General features: G+C 32.1%; 1 protein-coding gene and 1 long non-coding RNA gene across 2 annotated transcripts; one reads left to right on the top strand and one right to left on the bottom strand.

Moving 5' to 3' along the window:
• Window positions 1-5,772: 5,772 nt before the first annotated feature.
• Window positions 5,773-6,351, bottom strand: LOC113751488. Its single transcript, XM_027295516.1, has one exon. It carries the CDS (start codon window positions 6,349-6,351, stop codon window positions 5,773-5,775), a length of 579 nt encoding a protein of 192 aa, XP_027151317.1.
• Window positions 6,352-11,702: 5,351 nt separating this feature from the next.
• LOC113751096 lies at window positions 11,703-12,552 on the top strand. Its single transcript, XR_003464767.1, has 3 exons — window positions 11,703-11,787; window positions 11,869-11,948; window positions 12,522-12,552. It is a non-coding gene; the product is annotated as an uncharacterized LOC113751096 (long non-coding RNA).
• Window positions 12,553-18,085: the final 5,533 nt, after the last annotated feature.

The following is an 18,085-nucleotide window of genomic DNA, read 5'->3' as shown; positions in this document are numbered from 1 at the left end:
TATACCATAAGTGAGTGTGTTATAGGAGAAAATAATTGGAGAATGTACAAAAGTGCAATGCATAATAAATTACGGATAACAACGTCAAAGAACTGAAGAAAACAGAAAAAAGAAACAAAACTATAATAGGTACTCTTAAGCAAGAGCTATTTCGTATACGGTTTTCTTAGTGTTACAATAAATTATGGAAAACACCGCCAAAGAACTGAAACAGAAAAAAGAAACAAAACTTAAAAAGGTACTCTCAAGCAAGAGCTATTTCGTATACGGTTTTTTATAATAATAATAATAATAATAATAATAACAATAATAATAATAATAATAATAATAATATTATTATTATTATTAGTGTATAAGGTTACACAAAAAAGGAAGGTGGATTAATTGTTAATACTTTAAAATTACCAACTACCCTCTGCTTATTTTTGCTTATTTGGAATTTCATGAACTAAAGATATTTTGTTATCTTTTTTCTATAATTTTGAGTCATTAATTAATTCGGTTTTTTGTTCCTCCTTGTAATGCTGGCTTCTTAATTAGGATTTCTAATATTCCTCCAAATTTCCTTTTTTTCTACTCCTATAATTTGGCTCACTCATGGTTATTACTTTTCAAAAATTTTGTAAATTTTTTATTTTTTGGAGCTATACCCTTAAAATTCCAAATTAATTAAATTGGTAATTTTGATCAATTTTTTTAACTAATTTTCAATATTGTCTTTTGACTTAAAATTTTGTGCTCAAGCCAAGGATGTGCTTGTTTTGCACACATCTAACCATTTTGCGTCTGAAAAAAAAACCACATATGGGTCACATAATGGATTCAGACTACAATTTGGTTGGAAACCAGGTTAGAACTAAATGTGGCAGACCTAATTTTGTTATGGACTTAAAATCAACATTTTAAAGTGAGAGATGAAAAAATTCATGTGGCAACATATGAAGAATGTTTTGAATGATTTTTACCTTATTTAAATCAGAACTAAATAAGTCAAATTAAGATTTCATATATACAAGCTTACTTAATAACTTTTATTCGGAAAATGTAATCCAAAGAAAGTTGAGTCATTAATTAATGACGAGGTTCAGATCTACGCTTTAAATTTTAAACCTAAACCCTCGTGAACTGTAAGTACACACCGGTCGTGATTTGTAGTGTAGAGGAATTCGAATCGATCCAATGATAATTGCTTCCAACTACTAAGGTTTTTAGTTAACTCAATTATCTAGACTAATCAAGAATTTTAACTAAGTAAAACAACCACAATGCTAAAACATGTTAGTATATTTTAATAAAATCTTAAATTTTTCTTGACCAAATCTTTACAAGGAGATATAATAATTTATTTGGGAGTTATGGAAATTATAATGTTGGGAGTTACAATGCATTTTGAATGGAGTTATTGTACGATTATTTGAATAGGAGTTACAAATGAATTATTTGGTCAAATGAAGAATTATTGAGTCTTTATAAGCCATTCAAATATGAATCAATTTTTAGGTTACAAATTTTACAAATTAACTACAATATAGTATGAAAAAACCATTATACATTGAACTTGGACATTCAACCTATTTTCTAAAGGTTTGTGTAGCCTATAAATAGTGAAGTTTTTGGAGAATTTTTTATATATACACTTCTCACAACAAAAGATTATTCTAAATACTATTTTTCCCTACACTCATTTCTTTCTCCCTCATTTTGATTTTCTTTGGGCAAAGTAAGATGTTGGAAAGCTTCTGCTTCTCTTGGTTGTGCAGATCAAAGGGAAGCAACAACCATAGAGTTGGGCTGTTGTATCCTACAGGTGACGTGCTAGACATTTTGCATCGATTAAAAAAAATACTGTAGGGGAGTATATCGTCTTAAAGAGAATATTCTACGCACCTCAACTTTACCGGACTTCTTAGTAGCTGTCAAATTCAAGGTGGTTAGCTTGAAGATCAAAAATTGTTCATGTACTCTCCTCCAACAATTTTAAGACCTAATTCGCACCTCAACCCATGCCAAATTAACTTTTGATGGTACAAATTATTTGCATTTATTAATGCAATATTGATGTATGAGATTTTTGTTAATTTCTTTGTTAAATTTGATTGGAGAAATTATTGTTAATTATATGATTATTTTAACTCGGAACCAACAAAACAATGCAGGAAAAATTAACAATTTGAAAATACTCAACTAAACACAATTGTTATAGGGTATAGAATTGTCACGCCCCGAGTCCGCACGTGCTCGTCACATGACATCCGCCGTACTCCCAAGTCTCACTCAAGAATACAAGGCTACATCAACTAATTTAACTTTAAAGGTACTAAATAATTTAACTAAATAAAGTGCGGTACAAACCACGTATAAAAGAAAGTCTACAATGTTCAAGACGTTCGTACATTTATTCTCTGATTGAAACAGCGAAAATAAAAGTAAATAAAACTAACAACTAGAAGTAGCTAACTTGCCAATTTTTTTCATCTAAAACTAATAAAAGTCATCCTCAGGGTCTTCTACGTAAACCAATTCGTACTCTTCAGAATCTGCAAAAATGGTAAGAAGTGGGTTGAGCGACACATCGCTCAACAGGTAATATTTACCCCTCTGTTGGGCCATGCACTCTTAATTTTATAGATACATATATAGATATAATCAAATCATTGCATCTTGTTCACGTTCAAAATCAGGAAGGTAACGTCGTTTATAAACCAATCAGTAGTAAGAAATGATCTGCAGTTTAAAAGGCATCTTATTGATAATTATACATGAGAAATTGTAATGTCTTAAATCACTTTATAACAATTCATAAGTCTCTTCATATCCATTCATAAATAATCCTATAAAACGTTGTATATCAGTTCATAGATCATTTCAAATCAGCTCATAAGTCTTATTTCAAACCAGTTCATAAATCATTTCATATCAGTCCATAAATCTTCTTTCAGATCAGCTCAAAACAAGTACATGCAATGACAGGCTACTGAGTACTCAACCTAGAGATTTTACCCCTTCTAGGTGGGCGACCAATAGGTTTCATGACTACCGATTGGTCTCATTTCATACATGGGTCAATCGACCAGACTTTATACCAGACTACCCTAACCTTGTCAATCGGCTGGGCTTTATACCAGGCTACCATGACTTTGTCAATTGGTCAATCGGTTGGGTTTTATACCAGGCTACCATGACCTCGCCAATCGGCCGGACTTTATACTAGGCTACCATGGCAGTAGACAGGACTATAGCCCCTACCGTCTATCCCATGACTGTTTTGAGTTTTACTTGTCAAAAATTCATTCCACACGCCACATATATAAATCTTTGATTTCATAAAAGATTCCGTTCGTTTGGTATATAATAACGTATCGAAACATTTCAAAGAAGTCACATGGTCCGTTTTTGTATAAAAAGAAATATAACTTTCATAAATATCCAAGTAAAACATTTAACCAAATACATTTCGATTCAACACAACAACATAGGATTGAAAACAAAAATTTCATTTTTGCACCTTTGAAATCTCAGAAGGGTAAGTACCACCTACCTTTGTTTAGCTGCTCGAGTGGAACTACCTTAGATCCTTGTACCGTACCTATCAAATGCATAAGTTCCCTAATTAGTTGTTACTTCCTATAGATGCATAAATATACAAACTCTGAGTAAGTCAAGGATTCATGTCTAGCCCATTATATGAACCCTAATAGCATCTTCCTTAAATTGATGATTTCTATTTTTGGAAAGTTTCCTAATTTGGAAAGTTTCTATTTTTAGAAAGTTTCTTAATCGGAACGGCTCTCCTTTTAGTAAAGTTTCCTAATTTAAAAGAGAATAATTATTCATAAACATGCTTATTATCTTGACAACTATCTTACCATATCAATTTATAATTTATAATTATTCCTTATTATTATTATCATTATTATTAGTGTTATCATCAACATTATTATTTACCGCTATGATTATTATCATTAGTGTTATTATTAGTACCATTATTAGCATTATTATTATTATTATTATTATTATTTTAAGCATTTCGTTTAACAATTTAGAACTTATCTTACCTTGTCTAATTTGGCTTAATACGGCTAAATTACGGTGTTTTAGGTTTCTACTTGAATATCTTATACGTAATTAACTAAGTATAATTTTACATGACTAAACCTCAATTCCAACAATTATATTAAATTGTGTCCTGAATTTTAATGCCCACTATAAACTATAATTTATAGTTTTAAAATTTATTTATTAGACATTTACTATATTTTATATTATATTTTAGTCCATATCTAATTTGCCATATTAATTAGAAGGTGGGTTGGACCCATGGTTTCGCCTCTTGGCCAACCATGTCTGCTCATGGTCGCCAGACTCTCTGGCAACCCAAGTCTTCAATTGGTTGGCCGACAAAGGCCAACTATAATCTTGCTTCAAAAATTTTTTTTTTTCTTTTGGTCTCGGCCAACCTTTGGGATTCTTCCTCTGCCGCCAGAGATGGCGGCCCCCACTTTTTTTTCCTGTGGCGCTTCTGCCTGGCAAAAACAGCAACGCCGCTGCTCTTCTCCTTCTTTTTTCTTTCGACAGATTTGGGGCAACCCATTCATCTAACATCCTATTTTTACTAAATCAAATATGAATCCTCCTAAATCTCATATACTAGCATATATCTCTATATATAACATAATACATATCTGTAAAATCTTTAGGATAATTAATCCGACTAATAGAACTTAAAAGAGAAGTTTCACATGAATTTAGGACTTATGAGTTTAGGGGTCTAGTCGTATGATTGATTGATGGCGACGCCTGATTTTCCTTCTCTACTCTCCAACGGCTCTTGCTCTAAGGGGAGGCAGACAATGAAAGGTAGGGAATAGGTTATTTTTTTTTCCTTTTTTGTTTTGATAAGTATGCTAAACCCTAATAACCACCCACTAGTAGGTAGTTTAGGTAGGAGTTTTAACTATGGTAAACTTTCACCCTATTTTATCTCATCTTACCCCTTAATTAACCATTTAACCTAACCTGCAATTATTTTCGCTTTTACCCATAATAAATTACCATTTAATTAAATTGGGCAAGATAAAATAAGCCCAAAAATCGTGGGTTTTACAAGAATCCACTAAATGCTTCTAACTATAGATGAAATGGTCAATTATCACTAAGTGTACCACTACTTTCATGTGCCTAATCCTTAGGTTCCACTTATTGCATTTTTATCATTGTCAACTACTTTCTTCTTTTTTTTTTTTTTTTAGTGTAAGTAGAAGGATTTGAACCCGAGACCTCTTGCTTACACTCCCTCCCCCCATTGTCAACTCCTTTCATAAATTAACAACAATTATCATGATTTACAATTGGTGATCAAGCAATCACAAGTCTTAAAGTAAGAATAGAAGAGCAAGCATTCCTATTAATAGAACTAAATGAACTTTATTTCATATTTTGTTCCGCTGGAACAATATCTTAGCTCCGCCACTACTTTATATTAGCTATAAAACTCATTAAGTATGCCAGATTCAAAGGTAGTTTTTTTTAAATATTATTTTATTTTATTTAGAATTAAAATATATTTATGACTTCATTATTACATCATTAAGTTCTTCAGTTTTTGAACCCAACCTTATTGGTTGAAACCATCGACTCGCTTGATCGAGACGATGTCGGTCTGAGTTTCAAACCAGTGGAAGAAACAAGAGAACAGGATAGAAATGAATTACAATATATATCTAATCGAACGCCAGTCTCAAAGCTACATACGTCCTTCAAAAGCCCGAGGACTCAACTTTTGCAGGCCCCAAGACTAGGTGGTCGCTGGAAATATATAGCAGCAGCAGCAACTGAGATCCTCTGAAGTGCTATATTTTGGGCGTTATATTTTTCAAACTGAGGCAGCACAGGATTAATGATATTTGTGCAGTCATTTATAGGCCTTTCGGACTGTTCTTCATCCAAGAACACAGAAGAACTATCATTGATGGCAAGTGCCCGCAATGCATCATTGTACGAAGAAGATACTTCGGTATAACCCTCTTCACAAATTGTAAGAAGGTCTGCAACCTCCTTACTTGCATGAGATTTTGCTTCTTTTACAGCACTTAAAGTATTGGTAACGTTTGTCAGTACTTGATTGATCGATATTTCAGCAAAAGTTCGAGCATCTGTTGATGGACTAGATAGATTTTGTTTTAAGACGTCTATACAGAACAGCGTTTCTGGAATTTGGTCACAAATTTTGATGATCAACTGAAAAGTAGGATCGTCCGGTCTGACACTGAATGATGGTTTTTTCACAAGAGTTAGGAGCAGGATTATGAGCAAGAGATGATTCAGATGAACCTGAAAATGAAAGGAAGCCATTTCTGTTGCATATATTCTCAATGTAAAAAGAGGAAGGAATGAAATCTTTATGAAGTGAATGGTTTTAGTGCCACATAATTATATGCTTTTAGTTTGGACAATGAATGTGAATGCAGTATCCAGTAATTCTGTCGGTGACTTCTTTCGTTGCCAAAGAGGAAAATGCTTGCTTTAGTTTTGCACTCAAACGAATGCACATTAAGATTTACCAAATGCAGTCAAAAGGAATAAAAATCTTCTTATACCATAAGTGAGTATGTTATAGGAGAAAATAATTGGAGAATGTACAAAAGTGCAATGCATAACAAATTACGGATAACACTTTCAAAGAACTGAAAACAGAAAAAAGAAACAAAACTAAAATAGGTACTCTTAAGCAAGAGCTATTTCGTATACGGTTTTCTTATTATCACAATAAATTACGGAAAACACGGCCAAAGAACTGAAAACAGAAAAAATGGACAATGCTACAGTTCCTATAGTTATGATAACGATATAAGGGAAACCAACTATTATAAGTTTCATTACCTTTAGTGACAGATCAGGTTTTTTAGTGACTTTTTAAATATTATATTAAAATAATTAATATTGACGTTAGTAAGTTTTTAATTAAAATTAGTAAGTATATGCCTGAAAGAGTAAGTTTTAGTCAGAAATAGAAATTTACACTTTGAGTAATTTAATTTACTTATTATTTGACAAAATTTACTTTTGTTTAAATTAAACTTACTAATATTAAAAGTAAAAAATTTACATATTTAAGTAAAAAAATCACCGGATTTTGAAACGGTTTTGGGTTATCACGTCTCTCTAAAGTTTCTTGCCTTCTTTTTATTTTCTTCTCACTTCACGATATGATGGAATAGAAATTTTTTTCCTGGCTCAATTTTCTTGTTTAGTTCACACTTTCCCTCTCTCCTTCTTGATCGATCGGTTTTCGATGCTGGCATATGCAGACCCAACAAAAAGGTTGAAATTTTTATTAGGGCTGCGGTGGTGGTATCCGACAAGAGAGCAGATGAAAAATAGCAGCCAAGAGGTTAGACCATCATGTTTCTTGATAATCGCTTGATTATATTGCTTTAATTTATTTATCTTTTTGATTTGGTTGTCAATATTTTGTTGAAAAATATGTGGGAAATGACTTAGACACTGTATGTGAAACATAGTCGTGTGTCGGCGTTTATGTGAAAAGTGGTTAATTTGGGAATGCATATAAGATGTTTGATGAAATGTCCAAAAGAAATTTGTATGATATGATTGATGCCTGTACGGGGTTAGAAAGCACCAAACAACTTGATTAAAACCACAGTTGACGAATTTCAGTTATGCCGGCCAACTTGATCATCTTTTTTTTTTTTTTTTTTTGGGAAGGGGGGTTGTGGTGTGTAAAATATTAGTATACAATAAATTAGAGCTTGAACTACATTTGTGCCAAACAATGTATTTCAATTGATCATAATTCCAAATCCATTCGACTGAATGATTTATTGAATTCAAATCCACCGACCCAAATAGAGTAATTTATTTGTCAAATGCAACAAGCATTTTAACTTCTAACTATGTAGTGTTTTCATTAGGCATACAAAAGTTCGATTTTATGCATAATTTAAGAGGACAAGTTGACTGCACTAATTTGTTTGGTAATTTCTATTTCTTCAAGACTAAAAGAAAAAATCAGATGATAAAACTATTAAATAAATTATTTAAACCTGTGGATGCATCCTTCAACTATGAACCGAATTTCCACTTTGAATTTTGAATTTCAAAATAGGACACTTTATTCCTAAAGTATAAATCTGGTCCCACCTTAGTTCCTAAGATATACAATCTGTCTTACTTTAGTCCTTAAAGTACAAAATTTCTTCTACCTAAGTATAAAACTTGTCTCACTTCTGTTAGTCAACGAATTTACTCGAAAGGGGTAAATTTTATATATAGAGACTAAAGTGTCTTATTTTAAGTTTAGAAATTAGAGTAGGAATCAAAGTATGGTTGAAAAGTACAAAGTGGCATTAGCCGTATGAAACAAAAAGAAATAGGCAAACAATTATATGTACATCAGTACCTCTTTTACTCCTATTGTGCCCTTAGATTCCAATTGTAGGTAAAGACCCTTTTAGTGGAGTGAAAACCACCTCTTCCCAAAGTGAAACTTTTGGGCTCTAGGAAATTAATTGATCCACTCATTGGCTTGATGTTAGAAGGCCAAAAATGTTAGCTATATATATACACTTCATATACTCCTTTATATATTCAATCTTTTTGTTTTTGGATTGTGCTTGGCAATTTTTTGTTCACAGGTCATTTGGACATGATAGACAAAAATGTACTAAAGTGTGCACAGATGCATATGAAACTCACAATCATGATCACATTGGAGCACCCAATTATGTTGAGAATGTAAATTCGAACCTGATAGGATCATCCTATGGCCTATTGCAATCAGATTCATAGCATGGATGCAATAAGGAGTTAATGGATAGTAATTGGTTTCAGATCATTTCTCCTGGTCAGGTAATGTACAGCTTGCTTTTATTTTTGTGTGAAGACATGAAATATAATTGTGCTGTATTTGCATTTGTATAGGCATTAATGTGGGCATGCAATCCTTCATTAATCCATAGTCATGTACGAAACACTAGCTTGTTAGTAGACGAAAATATTCAGGTACATTTTTCCTTCTTCACGCCTAAGTTTTTATGTCACTTATTTGCTATGATTATGTGTTGTTGTGGCTTTATTTTTATAACAAATCTTGTGATGGTTTTGTAGTGAATAAACCAGATTTCAGCCAAGACCATTAAGGAATTTTATTCTTGAGAGGGTACAAATTTTTTTGTTCGTCTTTGCTCAAAAATTTAAGGATGATTTAAGTTTCTTCGAAGGTAGTTTAATGCGTTTTGATTGTAAATCTGAACATAATCTCCTTAGTTTGCAATTTCTGGTGTTTACTTGTTTTATGTTCACAATTTTTCCTTTTGTATTTTATGTATGTCAGGGGATGTTATATGTCTGATTTGATGCGATGTTACAATTTGTACTTGCTTGGATATTTGGCTAATCAAAATTTAGAGAGAACGGGCTTTTACAAGTCCATGGGGTGTTTGGTACCTTGCATCTTTAATAATACGCTTGCATCTCGTACTATTGATGACAAAAGCATGCTAAATTTGTCGGACAAAACTAAAAGGAGCATTTTGAACTTACTACCAAGTTGTAGTGCTTTGACTGAAGTCCATGGCAAATTTACGTACACGTCAAAATTAAGGGACCATAAAATAAAGTGACAACAAGACTTGAAATGTTCTTCTGCCTTATTAAGTACTTGTTATTCAGCTAGAAATAGCAAAGATAAATTAGAAATTTTCCCAACTATGAATACTTTTATTGTTCATCTTCTCTGCAAATGATCTTGTAAAAGAAATCCCCATGGGTTCTTAGGGTGTAGGACCACTACTACAAAAAGCACCTTTAGTCACACACTTAATATGACATTTTCCTAAAAGTGTCACAACAGCAAGTTAATGTAACATGCAGTAAGGAACGTCATTAAAGTGACAAAGAAAATGACCAGTACGACATCGTATCACTCTAACTTATCCAGATAGAAGTAAAAAATGAAAAACAAAAGCGGGAAAGATAATGGCGCTACACTTCAGCGCCATTTTTTTGGGGGAAATATTCTAACTACTCCAATGAATCCAATGTACTTTACTCTTTTTTCATCCCAGTGCTCTCTCCTAAAACCCTCAATCAAATAAACTCTCTGTAAAAAACCTAAATCCTTCACCCCTCTCACCACCGAATCCCTTGTTTCTTTCTCTTTCTTCCCCCCGATTTTTAACTCTCTCCAATTTGAAGGCAAACAGGTAAACCTTTAAGAAGGCAGCATAATCAACAACAGCATGGAGTTTGAACGGGAATTGGTATCTGGGCTTTTAGCAACAGTGGAGCTACGGTGTTCATTGAAAATTGCCATCTGAAGGAAGATTACTACCAGGTAACCTATACATTTTCAACAAAATTGATAGCTTTTTTTTATTACTTTATTTCTTGTCCGGGAACGCATGGGAAATGGGGTAGGAGCAAGGTGGGTGACGGAGGGTTAAGGATTTGGGGAAGACGAAATGGCAGGAAGAGTAGATGTGGATGGGAATCCGATAAAGCCGATGACAATTTGCATGATTGGCCTTTCAGCTTGAAGAATTCTTTCGCCTTTCGTCTGATAACCAGCAAAACAGAGACCACCTAATGGGGTTCTCCATTTCGTTACATCCCTTTTGTTTCGAAATTTTTTGATCCTTCAACTCACTGAAATTAGAAAAAAAAAAGCAATTAATTGAGAGATTGATCTATGCTGAAGGGGCTCAAAGTGAACTATACATACTCTTCGTGCTCTCCGCCACTTCGTTCCTTTCCCAATTTTCCTTCCTTCTCTTCCTCTCTTCAGATCCATTTTTCTCTCTTGATCCAGCCATGGCCTCAATTACAGGATCCTTCACCTCCCTCTCTTGCTCACTCATGCCTAACCAGGTAGGCAACAAGGTCTCTAAATTGGGCTCGAGTATGTGGCGGACGCAATATGGCAGAATTAACAGAGTTTTTCAGTGTGTCTTGTTTTGCCCACATAATATTTGTTGTGGGGAAAACCCCACTTACCTAGTACCAGAATCATCCAGTTGGAATGGTATCACTGTTTTGAAAAAAAAAATCATGAAATGTATCATTTTGAATTTACTCATTTCCAATCTCATAGGCTACCTTTTGAGAACTAATAACTCGTTAAACTCAATTATAAGATTGTACTAATAGCAGTGAGGATTCTAAGGAGTCACTTTTTAATTTTTATTTCTAATTATTAACAGTTTCACTTTAGCATGGAGTGTGAGGTGGTGAAAGGGTAAAATTTTTAGGCCATATGGTAGGTATATATAAGACACTTTTACTGCACGTATACAAATGTTCGTTTACCCTTTATTGATTAATATGCCTGGGTGAAGATTCAGTAGGAGCATGTTATAGCATGCCAAGTGCGCAAATGAATTGTAGTTGTTCACTCTATTCGTTCCAAGTTTCATTTTTTTCAGTTTCTGAATTGGAAGATTAGCTTTCCTTTTTTGTAACTTCAGGCCTGTCACCGAGTATAATGAGATTGCAAACCACTTTGTTGATTGAATATACGTGCACTGCTATAATACCAGGTTACGGGTATTAATCCAACTTTTTATGAGATAGGCTTCAAATGTTTGCATATCTCACATGCCATTAGGCATGATTATGAAACATTTTTTTGGTTTCTGATGGTTCCTTCAATTGATCTTTTTCATTTTCTTCCTATAGAAGTTGTAAGAAAATACCAGTACTTCAGTTAATGTGCCAAACTCAGGTTTCAACACTCCTGTGAAGGGTTACCAGCCTTCCCTATCAAATCAGGTAAGCTAGTTTATGTCAGAGTATTGTTATTTGGTTCTTTGATATATGTAGTTACTGCCCAAATAATTTTTTGGTTTGCAGTTCTCTGGGCAATACACTGTTGATAGATTGGAGGGAGTTGAGAAATTGATTTTGGACTATTTGCAGCAGCCAGCATTGCTGTAAGAGATATTTAAATGCTGATCCTAGTAGAATGTCCCCCCCCCCAAACAACACACAAAAAGCTTGCATTGAATGAGTAGGCATGGATAAAGAAGGACAAAAGTTTACTCAAAATGTCTACGTTGCTATTGGTGTTATCAAAGTAATTGCTATTGTAGACTGGCCTGAGTTTATGGTACCTAACCACATAAAAGTGAAAGAGTTATATTTTTTCATTAGGAAAAAGTAGTTATGTAGAAGATGTGAACTTCTGATTTGATGCCTAATTAAGACCATAGAAATTCAAATTATTTCATGCGTGCTGAACTTTAGAAATGATTAGAATTGCAATGTCGATCTGCTTTTGGCAAAGTCATTGTTTACGGTACGTGAGTGATAACAAAATCTTAACTAAGTCATTGAAAAAAAAAGTACTATGATATTAGATTGTATGCTTCTTGGGTGAGTAGGGTATATTATATGTGTTTTCTTTCAGAAACAGACTTTTGGCTCCAAGATTGATTTTTTTTTCCTTCTATCTGTGTTTTGCTTTGGAGTTGACTTCTTGTAACTCAAGATCTCTAATGTCTCAGTGAAAGTGTGAAGGGGGCCTCACGCGATGAAGCATAGGTCATGCGTGATGCCAAGATTTGCATATGATGGCCAAAATGAAGTCTAGTTTGACCATTCTTACATTTTATAGAGTTCAATTTCCTTCCCCTTTCATGCGTAATAGTAATATTGAAAAATTGAAAAAGTTGGTATGCGTACTAGACATTAGAAACTTCTTTTTACTCAATAAGCTTCATATGTGATGATAAATTACTCATAACTGCTCAATAATTTTTTGACGTAAATGTTTTTTTTCTTTTTTTGAGTACTGACATCTCTTCTGCTTAATGCATACCACAACTATACGGGATCATGTTGTATCATTTTGTTCTGCCTCTTCAGGCTTCATTTTCATAATATAATATTCTTTTTGTGACTAAAAAAAAGTGGTTCTAAGTCAAGCTTATTCCATCAATGCGGTTTCAAGTTTGTAGCGGCCATCATCTTCGATTCCATCTAGTGAGCACGGATCGTTGATTCCCTTTCCACTTGAAGCAAATTGGAGTTGTTGGTAACCAAAATTATACATTAAGTTTCTGCTACTCTTAGGTTACCAATACATTAAAGTTTGTGGCAGTTATTTTCAGTTGGGTAGAACTTCTATTGCTGATTAGTTTGGTTGCTAATATTTTGTCAAAGTTCTCTATCTCAAATTGATATTGGCTGCATTATTGGACTAATTTTGAATTCCATAGACTGTTATTCTTTTGTGCCTACCATCTGTTTTATAGTTTGTGTGTTACAATCTGGAATTGAACTTTTGCTGTCTTTCCTTTTGATATTATTCTGTTTTGATACTTTTGGATTAGTTCTTATTACTCAAATGTCTAGAACACCTGGATATGTGAACATTCTGTTCTGATATGTCTAGAACACTTGGATTGGTGCTAACATTCTGTTTTGATACTTTTGGTATCTTTACTTTAGAAGATATTCCGTGAGTGATTTGTGGTTAGAAATTTGGATACTTGGATTCATGTGGTTAGAAATTTGGATCCAACTGTTGAAGTTGGTGACATACCTTTGGGATCACATTGGTGTGAAATTCATGTAAATGTGCCTGTGGAGAATGATGAAGAGCTAATGAGGCCATACCATAATTTTCTCAAGATTGGAGATGCAATTGGAGTAGCTATTGCTTGGCCAATAAACCTGGTAATCTTTTTATCTTATCTTTATCATTTGGTTAACTTAGTTTTTATTTATTTTCTAACATTAAAACTGTAAAAGAAGAGCTATAGATGTGATTGTAACTTCTATTTCTTGGTTTATGACACTTGTAGGTGATTCTTGAAGAAAACTAAAGGATTGTCCTTGGGTCAAATGCCTATTTTTTGAAGACATTGTCAATGCGTTTTTTGTTGAGTTCTTGTTGAACTATTGCTTCTTTGATATGTATTGGCAATGCTACTGTAATACTCATAACTTTTGAAAAATCTCTGAATTGGTATGTAATTTGTTGACATAGCAGCAATGTCAGTTGCTTGGATCGATGCAGTACTTTTGCACCATTTTGGCTACTTGTATTGCAGTGATTACTATGAAAATGTAAATCGCCTTGGTTTTCCTTTATAAGGTGGTAGTAATAACTTTATTATTCCAAAAATTAGAATCTATATTGTGTAGGCAGGATGAAATGTGATTCTGCTTTTGGGTATAAAACCTCGGATGGGATACAGGGCTAATGCAATATGATGTATTGACACTTAAAAGTGTCACCACTTCGAGTTTTGCGGTTCATAATATTCACAAAATTTCATGTTAACAAGTGTCGGAACAATCTAATCTAGTTTACACCATGAAAGTGTCATAATATTTCATTCTACTTATACGGCAAATGTGTCATAATATTTTATTGTACTTACATAATAGAAGCGTCATGATAGATCCAATATATGACAGGCATCGAGTATCACTTTAGATTCATATAACCTTAACTGTTCTCTAGCATTTCTTGTCATTTAAAAGTGTCATTAAAACGATAAATAATAACGTTTATAAATGCCAATAGAACTACAAATTAGGACTCATATAACTGTCATGAACTTATAGTGACGCTGGAATGGACGACGTTTCTAGCAGAGTGTCATTATAGATCAAACGTCATTACATCGAGCTATAATGACGCTTTTAAATGTCATAAAACGACATTTTTGTAGTAGTGGACCAATTCCATTGCAATGTTCAAATGTTCAATCTCGGATTGAAATTGAAAATTCATGACACCATAATAGAATTAGTGAGTTAACCATGCAAGTGAAGATAACGGTTACAATGGCATTTAAAATTATTCGCCACAAAAAAATCGTTCAGCAGCTGATTAGGACCAAATAGTGTGTCAAGTGATTCTTTTTTACGTGCAGTAGGTGAGCGACGGGTTTTAGGATCAATTTCTTCATCCACAGGACAGCCTTTATTTTTAATGCTAGAGTGACTAGCACATGAGCAAGAATGGCATTAGAGCTTAAATTAGAGATCTCATGATATTTTTTCAGTGATTGATTTATAGTTAAACTATCCATCAATAGTAAACATAGGTTTTCCAAAACACAGCACCAGAACCCGCAGTCCAATAAATGGGATAGGACAATTACTCATTTACAGATTACTGTTGTCAAAAGATTCCATACTACAAATGAATAGTCACTCAAGGAAAAGTAATCACAATAATATTATCAGCAAATTAAGGAAACATGAGTATACGACAACAACTATTAAACTTTTTATGGGGTGCGTTACCATATTAAATTCTAAGCCAATCAATATTAAACTCCAATTGCATAGTGCGTGCGTTACCATGAATGACATCAATTATACTACAAGTCTAACCTCAGTTTTCCATTAGAAAAAAAATATTCTATCTTTAAAGGAATTTGTTTGCTTCACCTTGCTTCCAAAGAAATAGAACGGAAATAACTTTTGGCAAAGCTAACAATAAATATTCACTAAATATGGTGAATATAAAAAAAATACCTATAATAGAACATACCTATGAGAGGGAATAAAATATAAAAAGATCTTACAAGCATAAAATCCCACACCATAATTTACTTACATCATTCATTTGTTGCTCATCCATAATTCACAAATTGTCAACCCAAATAAGTAGTTATTAGTAAAATATAGCTTTACCAGGCGAAGAGATATTTTCCGGGTATCAACTAGTGAGTTTCATGGATATTGAAAATCACATTCAAAGATTAAACAAAAAGACTGAAGTTCATGTTTTGCTGTTGAGTAATAAGAGAAACGTAAGAAAACGTGAAAAAAATGTTGTGCCCTAGTTCATCGACCTTTCCCACTTAAACTAAAACTCATGGCTAATAAAAGTCACCTTGTCACTTATCTCTGGAAATTCTCAACCGTTTCAAATTTTAACAAAGAATTCTATCACAACCACAGCACTTTTGAATTCAAAACCACAAAAAAGCCTATCCTTTTTTTTTTTTTTTTTTAAATTTTGGGTTAAAATTAGCAAAAGTCCTACTTATTTACACCTTTCCTGTAACATTACTTATTGTTGCAATTTCCTATTTTAGTTATCCATTCGACACTAGTATGGGCATAGATACGGATTAAGCAACTAGTTTAAGGAGTAATATTTTTTTATTATAAAATTAATTTGAATTGAATTAACAATTTGATATTTTTAAAAAAAAGCGTAATTTTTTTTGTCATTTTTCAAAAATTTTAAAAAACTATATTTTAGCAATTGTTGTCATTGACACTTAATTGTCTAGACCAACTTTTATCAACATAAAATTAGTGTCATTAAGAATAATTGAAGTTCTGATAGCAATACTCTATTCAAATGTAAATATTCAACCTAAGTAACAAAATAAATGATAACTAAACAAACGAAATATGAGCTCAATTGATCGTGTTCAAGCTACATATTCTGTTGATGGTTAGTATATATTAAATTGTATTTTCCATTTGTAGAAAAATAATATGCATTTTATATCTACCAACGAATAAATTACCGATGTTTTAAACAAATCAAACCTAAACTCATGGTGTGATATTTATATAGTTGCTCACATTTATACTTATGCCATCGTTCTTTCTTCCCATTTGCTTTTTAATAGTGCAAATTTCTTTTGATTATATTGGTAAAAAAAATAACATATTTTACAAATTATTCCAATTTATTTAGAAAATGTTACTAATTTCATTAGAAATTATGTAATGTAATCATGGTTTATTAATTTTTTTACTAAAATAAATACTACATACAAAAGGAAAAGATATTTCATTTTGTTTTACTTTGATTAGAAAACTTGTGGTAGTAATAACGAAATAGTGAAAGGGGTGCAAATTTCGAATCAACAATCAAGGTACACTTAATTATGGTAATTTTTTAGTTGATCAGACTAATATATGCCATAAAGTAGCAAGATTTAATCATTAATAAATTGATAATTTTAGCAGTTTATATACCATTCACCTATAAAAATTATGATTATTATAAAATGACATTTTATAATAATTTACATACTATTTGCCAATTAAAAATAAGTTTGATAAAAAAAGTGCATATAAATCCATATTGCAAATGATACAAAATATATTTGAAACACGCGAAAGTTAATACATGGGTAAATTTACTATAATTTTCAAAGATTATGCTACATTAGTACAACTTTAACTTTTATACTTGTGGCCTAGAAAATAAATTTATTAAAACACATAACATTTATAAATGATACATACATTTATTAAAATGCTTAAAACACATAACATTTATGAATGATACATACAATCATGTATTATACATTTACGTTACCAGCAATTACTAACTATACTATTAAGTTTCAATCATTAATAAAAAAATCTTAGCATTATTTTAAATAAACTTCCTAATACTTGTTTCATATAAGTTTCTTTAAGTAAAATAGTAAATTTATGCCACAAACTAGTAACTTTTGACAATTAACTAAATTTACTATTCTATCAACAAGATTTACTATTAATCTATAAAAACTTACTATTATTTGAACTAAACTTACTCTCCAAAAAGTATGTTTCGAATATAGAGTAGTAATTTATTTTTTTTTTAAAAAGTAACTTTCATTTTTATTTCGATTTGCTTTTTGAGACATAAAAGTTACTAAATTATGGGGTTAACTTACTATTTTTAAAGCGAAACTTACTAACCGAACTTTTAGGCATTGTCTTGTTTAGGTGACCGGTTCAACAGGTAATCAAATGGTCGCTAAAAGTGTTTTTACCTGTCATATTAGATAAAAACAGTTTCGTTACCATAACGATCGTTACTTCAGACTTTTCCCAGAAAAAATAAACAGAACTTAAAAAGGTACTCTTAAGCAAGATGAAAAGAGCTATTTCGTATACGGTTTTTTTATTATTATTATTATTATTATTATTATTATTAGTGTATAATGGTACACGAAAAAGGAAGGTGGATCAATTGTTAATACTTTGAAATTACCAACTACCCTCTTCTTATTTTCACTTATTTGGAATTTCCTGAACTAAAGATATTCTGTTATCTTTTTTTTGTGATTTTGAGTCATTAATTAAT

This window comes from Coffea eugenioides, chromosome 11, assembly GCF_003713205.1.
Source record: "Coffea eugenioides isolate CCC68of chromosome 11, Ceug_1.0, whole genome shotgun sequence".
Taxonomy (NCBI): Eukaryota; Viridiplantae; Streptophyta; class Magnoliopsida; order Gentianales; family Rubiaceae; genus Coffea; species Coffea eugenioides.
Note: the sequence above shows the minus strand (reverse complement) of the source record. Positions and strands in the feature narration are given on the sequence as shown.